Source organism: Punica granatum, chromosome 1, assembly GCF_007655135.1.
Source record: "Punica granatum isolate Tunisia-2019 chromosome 1, ASM765513v2, whole genome shotgun sequence".
Lineage (NCBI taxonomy): Eukaryota > Viridiplantae > Streptophyta > Magnoliopsida > Myrtales > Lythraceae > Punica > Punica granatum.
Genome location: NC_045127.1, coordinates 11,578,441 through 11,585,376, shown reverse-complemented (window position 1 = coordinate 11,585,376; position 6,936 = coordinate 11,578,441). Strand labels below are relative to the sequence as shown.

General features: G+C 40.5%; 1 protein-coding gene across 1 annotated transcript; it reads left to right on the top strand.

Annotated features, from left to right (window-relative positions):
- The first annotated feature begins 1,733 nt into the window (after positions 1–1,733).
- LOC116203281 lies at positions 1,734–2,390 on the top strand. The gene has a single exon (XM_031534959.1). It carries the CDS (start codon positions 1,734–1,736, stop codon positions 2,388–2,390), a length of 657 nt encoding a protein of 218 aa, XP_031390819.1.
- Positions 2,391–6,936: the final 4,546 nt, after the last annotated feature.

Here is a 6,936-nt window from a genome sequence, read left to right as displayed (position 1 = left end):
CTCATGCCGATATAGAAGTTGGCGTCGCTAAACCGGGTCTCGAGGATGGAAATTATTCCACTCCATCAACAAAGTTTATCGGAGGTAGCAAAGAGAAGCCTATGAAAGTTGGTTCCTACCCTTTTCCAGCCATGGTTCCAATTTTAACCAGTTCGACCAATTTGGGGTCTATCTTGCCAAATCACAAATCGGAAGAGGATTTCTCATTGAAGACCATCGAGGAGATTACTAGGCTGCTTCGGAAGCTAAACATGAAGAAAATATTGTGTTTGACTTGCTCCAAGTCGGTGCTCCAAGAAAAATAACATTTACCAAATTCACTTAAGTCGGTATGGGGTAGCAAAGCACGTCGAACTAATGAGCCGCAACTATTGGAAAATGGTTGTTGAAGTGGATGCCACAAAGCAGCGGCGCAAGTAGAAGTAGAGCGGATGAAAAACCTTTGGAAGTCGAGAAAGATTCGAGGAGCTCTAACACTCGGGGATCGGGTATATGTCCCTTCTTGGATTCGCATGTAAAGCACGAGGGGTCGAGTGTATGTCTGAGCCTATGCTTCGGAAGCGAAGGTATGATGGCTACAATATTCAAGACTCAAGATACGAGAAATCTAAAACATTGAGTGTAAGTTTGAGTCTCCACCCTGAGATTTGAAATACAAGAACTCCAATTCTCGAGAAGTCGTATGTGCATTTGACTTTGGGTCTTCAAGCAAAGCTCGGGGGGATTGAATCCTCAGCACAGCCCGCGTTCAAGGAGTTGCAAAATGTTAGCTTGAGCCTGTGAAGTGGTATATTTAGCTTTTGTTCCATATGTTCAAAAGCTGAAAGGAGCTGTCCACAACACTAGAAATGACGTTTTTAAGGCTGAGAATGCATCGTCAAGCAAGGCTCGGGGGTTCAAGTGAAAATTTAGTTGCTCGGGAGGAGCAAACAGGGTTGCTCATAATGTTTACTCTGGGGAGGAGCCGCCGATCAGAGCTGTAACTCATAGGGAAGTCCGTCTTTTCAGAGCTAAGAAGCTTTACTGATGTTTAATTCAAAGGTTGGTTCACTCGGGGGTTCACTCGGGGGAGAGGCTGGGGAGGTTCCAAACCATCATCCAACGCGTCCCAGCTAGCGAAAGGCTCTTAATGCCGCCTATGAAGTGTTGGAAATTATAGTTTGCAAATTCATTGGATTTTATTAATGGGTCACTTAGTGTGATTCATGAGTACTTGGACGAATTCGGGTTACGAAGTGAAGGTTCATATATTTAATGGATACATTTGAGTGCAAGACAAGTAATGTATATGGAAGTGACCATACATGGGTGATGTTTCATCTCAGAGTTACGTCTAATACGAAGGGTTCTGACTCTTCAATAGTGTCCATTCATGGGTGATGTTTCATCTAAGAGTTATGTCCAATACGAAGGGTTCTGACTCTTCGATAGTGTCTATTGAGTGCATATAAATAGAGATGCTATAGTGCTCAAATGATTAATCAAAAAAAAATTCCAGAAATTAGAGTGAGAGTTAGGAAATTCCTCGATTTTGCTAATTGAAGGAATTCATAAGACTTCGTTGTATCCCGGGAGAACCTTTGCCTTAACCCTCTAGCAACTAAAGTGTGAGGGCAAATAGTTCTCTTTGAAAAACGTCATTCACGCCTCGAATCATATCGTGTTAACCCCACATCGCATCCGGATCGATCGTCTCAACACATATCTCCAACAATCAAAGAGAACTATTTAAGATGGCGACGGAGGCTACCACCGCATTCAAAGTGATGAACCAAGAGTTCGTGAAACTCGATCGATTTGACGGCACAAACTTCAACCGCTGGAAGGACAAAATGTTGTTCCTCCTTACCGTCTTAAATGTGGCGTACGTTTTGGACCCGAACTTGCAACCCTTGGACGATCCCGCCCCCGATGCAACCCCCGAGGAAATCGCAAAGGTGACCGAACTCAAGAAGAAGCGCGAGGAAAACAAATTCACATGTCGTGGACACATCCTCAACACTTTATCCGATCGACTGCACGATCTCTACATGTCGATGCAATCCCCGATGGAGATATGGAAAGCTCTTGAGGAGAAATACAATACCGAGCGGCAAGGTACCAATAAATTTTTAATGATGAAGTATTTCGAATTCAAAATGCTCGATAGTGTCCATATCATGGATCAAGTCCATGAACTACAAATCCTTGTAAGCAAGCTTCGTGACTTGAAAGTTATTATTCCGAAATCGCTACAAGTCGGGGCTATCATCTCTAAGTTACCCTCGTCTTGGAACGATTACCGGAAGAAACTCCTGCATATGGCGGAGGACTTCACTGTGGAGAAAATACTTAGGCATTTGCGTATTGAAGAGGAAACTCGGAAGTGCGATGCGGTGTATCTTCCCTAAGGTTCTAAGGTGAACCATGTGAGTGAGTACAAGAACTCCAAAAAGGCAAGCGAAAAGCTACGTCCGAAACCAAGGACATGCAAGACAAGAAGAGAAAGTCTCGCAATTGCTATCATTACAATAAGAAAAGGCACTACATTAAGGATTGCAAACTTTTCAAAAAGGAGAAAGATGCCACAATTTCCAAAGCCAATATGGTTGAGGACATAGACTTAGTAGCCATGGTTACAAGAGGAATCGAGAGCTTAGAGATTGGTATGATTACCGAACTCAACATAGCCATGACCGATAAGTCCTATAATTGGTGGCTCGACTCCGGAGCTACTGTCCATGTGTGTAACGACCGGCAATAATTCAAGAGCTATGAACCAGTGGCAAACCGTGAGCTACTTATGGGCAACCATCAATCGGTCAAGGTGCTCGGTTAAGGGACAGTGGAGCTCAACTTTACATCCGGGAAGAAATTGACCTTAATCAATGTGTTGCATGTTCCCGATGTAAGAAATAATTTACTGTTCGCGAGTCTTTTGTGCAACAAGGGGTTCAAGGTTATATTAGAATTCGATAAGTTAGTCTTGCTTAAGGGTGATATGTATTTGCGAAAGGGATATTGTAGTGAGGGCATGTTCAAGTTGAGCATTGATATGAATAAAGCTAATTCTTCTGCTTATATTGTTGAATCTTATCCTTTATGGCATGCGCGTTTAGCACATTTTAATTTTAAAACATTACAATATATGCAAAAGAATGGTTCCATCAATTTAAGTGATGATAAACTTGTGGATAAATGTGAAATTTGTGTTCAATCAAAAATTACCAAAAAATCATTTTTTAAAAATTGTGAAAGAAATTCACAAGTGTTAGATTTGATCCATTCGGATGTTTGTGAATTAAATGGAATTCTAACAAGAGGTGGAAAACGATATTTTATCACTTTTATTGATGACTTCTCAAGATTTACTTATGTGTATCTCATGAGGAGTAAAGACGAGGCTTTTGGTATGTTTAAACGTTTCAAGAATGAGGTTGAGAATTTGTTTATCAAGAAAATCAAAGTGCTTCATAGTGATAGAGGTGGTGAATACTTTTCCAATATATTTGATATATTTTGTGAGGAATAAGGTGTGGTACATGAGTGTTCCGCGCCGTATACTCCGCAACAAAATAGTTTGGCGGAAAGAAAGAACCGTACCTTAGTGGATATGGTTAACTCAATGTTGTTAAATACTAAACTTACATATAACCTATGGGGTGAAACATTATTGACTGAGTGTCATATCCTTGATAGGATACCATCGAGAAAATTCAAGGTATCTCCATATGAGTTATGGAAGGGTCGGAAGCCAAACTTAGATTATTTTAAAGTGTGGAGGTGTTTGGTTTACTATAGAGTTCCCGACCAATAGAGAACAAAATTAGGACCAAGAGCCATTAAGGGTGTATTCGTTGGATATGCCCAACATTCTAAAGCTTATCGTGTTCTTGACTTAGTGTCAAATACGATAATTGAAACGGGAGATGTTGTATTCATTTAAAGTAAGTTTTTCGATAATTCAGTGGATTCGGAACAAGAATATGAATCAATGATCTCAAGTGATCAAAACAAGAGACCTCTTTGTGACAATAAGGATACTGAGTCGAGGAAAAGTCAAAGAGTGAGAAAAGAAAAAGACTTTGGTCCTGATTTCATATCCTCGCAATCTCTAGCGTATCTCGTTGAGGGAGATAGAAAATCCATAATTAGGAAGATCCCCATAATGCTTAATGTGGAAGGTGATCCACAAACCTATGGTGAAACCATGGCTTCTAGGGATGCAGCATTTTGGAAAGAGCCGATCAATAATGAAATGGATTCAATGTTGTTCAACAATACTTGGGTCCTAGTTGATCTTCCTCAAGGATCGAAGCCTATCGGGTGTAAATGGGTGTTTAAAAGGAAGAATAACCCAACCGGGGGTTCTCCGACTTTTAAGGCTAGATTGGTGGTAAAAGGATTTAGACAAAATAAAGGCCTAGATTATTTTGACACCTATGCACCGGTGGCTAGGATGACTTCCATTCGAGTCCTTATGGCACTTGCATCTATCCATAAGTTACATGTGCATCAAATGGATGTTAAGACGGCCTTTTTGAATGGTGATCTCAAAGAGGAAGTCTACATGGAGCAACCGGAAGGCTTTGTGCTTCCCGGGAATGAACATAAGGTATGTAAATTGATCAAGTCATTATATGGCTTGAAACAAGCGCCTAAACAGTGGCATGAGAAATTTGACTCGGTTATTTTGTCATATGATTTTTCGCATAATTGTGCGGATAAGTGTATTTACACTAAATTCACTTATAGGTACGGTGTAATTATTTGTCTCTATGTGGACGATTTGTTGATCTTTGGGGCGAATTTGGAAGGTGTTCGTGAGACCAAAGAGTATTTAACCTCGAATTTTAAGATGAAAGATCTCAACGAGGTAGATACGATCCTAGGTATAAAGGTGCAAAAGCATGAAAGGGGCTTTGCACTAAGCCAATCTCACTACATCGAGAAAGTATTGGAGAAGTTCAAACACTTGAATATCAAGGATTCAAACACTCCATTCGATCCGAACTTCAAGTTAAGTGAGAATAATGGCAGGGCTATAGCGCAATTAGAGTACGCTAGCGCAATTGGAAGTCTAATATATGCAATGCATTGCACTAGATTCGATATCGCATTTGCTGTGTGCAAATCGGCGAGATTTACAAGTTGTCCTAGTACCGATCATTGGAAAGGAATTTGTAGGATTCTTGATTATCTTAGGAAGACCAAAAATTTGGGATTATTCTATGGTGATTATCCCGCGGTACTAGAAGGTTACTCAGATGCAAGTTGGATTACGAGTCTAAGTAACAATAAGTCCACATCATGATGAATTTTTACGATTGGAGGTGGAGCCATTAGTTGGGCCTCCAAGAAACAAACTTGTATCTCACATTCAACCATGGAGGCTGAATTTATAGCCTTGGCGGCTGCCGGCAAGGAAGTGGAATGGCTAAGAGATCTCTTGCTAGATATAAAGTTGTGGCCACAACGTAGGTTCGCCATTTCCGTATATTGTGATAGTGAATCCACCATGTATCGAGTGTACAATAAGGAGTATAATGGAAAGTCTAGACATATAAGTTTGAGACATGAGTATATGAGACAATTGATTAGGGACGGTGTGATAACTGTTATCTATGTTATGTCAATTAATAATTTAGCGGACCCATTGACGAAAGGTTTGTCAAGGGATTTGGTTAAGAGTACCACCACTAAGATGGGTTTAAAACCATTCTAATCGCGTCATTGATAATGGGAACTCTACCTCATTCTAGCCAAAAGTTAGTTTTGAGGTTCAAAGGGTAATAACAAGTTATCGAATGACACCGTGCACTAAGAATTATGATTTAGTGCTTGAGTTTTAGGAGGATGAGTTTTACTCTTAATGGATGGACATGAAGTGGTGCCGCTTCAACGAGAGTTTTCTTTATGGTTTCTCTAGTATATGTTCATGAAACGGGATGAACACATGGCCATAACGGTGCTAAAGCAAATAAAACTCTTACTCAAATACTTTACGATTATGTGTGCGATTTTTCCGGTATTGACTTTAAGAGTGATGGTTCAAGTGACTAGCCACCAATCACTTTGTTGATACTTTGAGAGTTTGCACTAAGGGAGGGTTCAATCTGTGGACACCACTTCTTTATGCATGATCGTTGTGTACTAGTGTTATGGAATTAGCAATCTAGTGGGGGATTATTGGAAATTATAGTTTGCAAATTCATTGGATTTTATTAATGGGTCACTTAGTGTGATTCATGAGAACTTGGACGAATTCGGGTTACGAAGTGAAGGTTCATTTATTTAATGGATACATTGAGTGCAAGACAAGTAATGTATATGGAAGTGACCATTCATGGGTGATGTTTCATCTAAGAGTTACGTCCAATACGAAGGGTTTTGACTCTTCGATAGTGTCCATTCATGGGTGATGTTTTATTTAAGAGTTATGTCCAATACGAAGGGTTCTGACTCTTCGATAGTGTCCATTGAGTGCATATAAATAGAGAGGCTATAGGGCTCAAATGATTATTCAAAAAAAATTCCAGAAATTAGAGTGAGAGTTAGGAAATTCCTCGATTTTGCTAATTAAAGGAATTCATAAGACTTCGTTGTATCCCGGGAGAACCTTTGCCTTAACCCTCTAGCAACTAAAGTGTGGGGGCAAATAGTTCTCTTTGAAAAGCGTTATTCGCGCCTCGAATCCTATCGTGTTAACCCCACATCGCCTCCGGATAGATCGTCTCGACACATATCTCCAACATGAAGTTCCCCGAAAAGAGGTGGCAAAGGGTCCAATATCCAAAGAATCCTCGACGTTTAACTCGTACACAAAAATGCCATGAACAACGGCGACGACAAATGGCGAGACTCGTGGTCAGCCAACAAGGTCTCCCCGAGCATGGAGAGCGCCAAGGAGAGAGGCTTCCAGCGAAGATGGAGCTAGATATACACTAGCAACCAAGT

Coding starts and splice junctions, on each gene's coding strand:
- LOC116203281 (XM_031534959.1), top strand. CDS start 1,734: ATGGCGACGGAGGCTACCACCGCATTCAAAGTGATGAACCAAGAGTTC.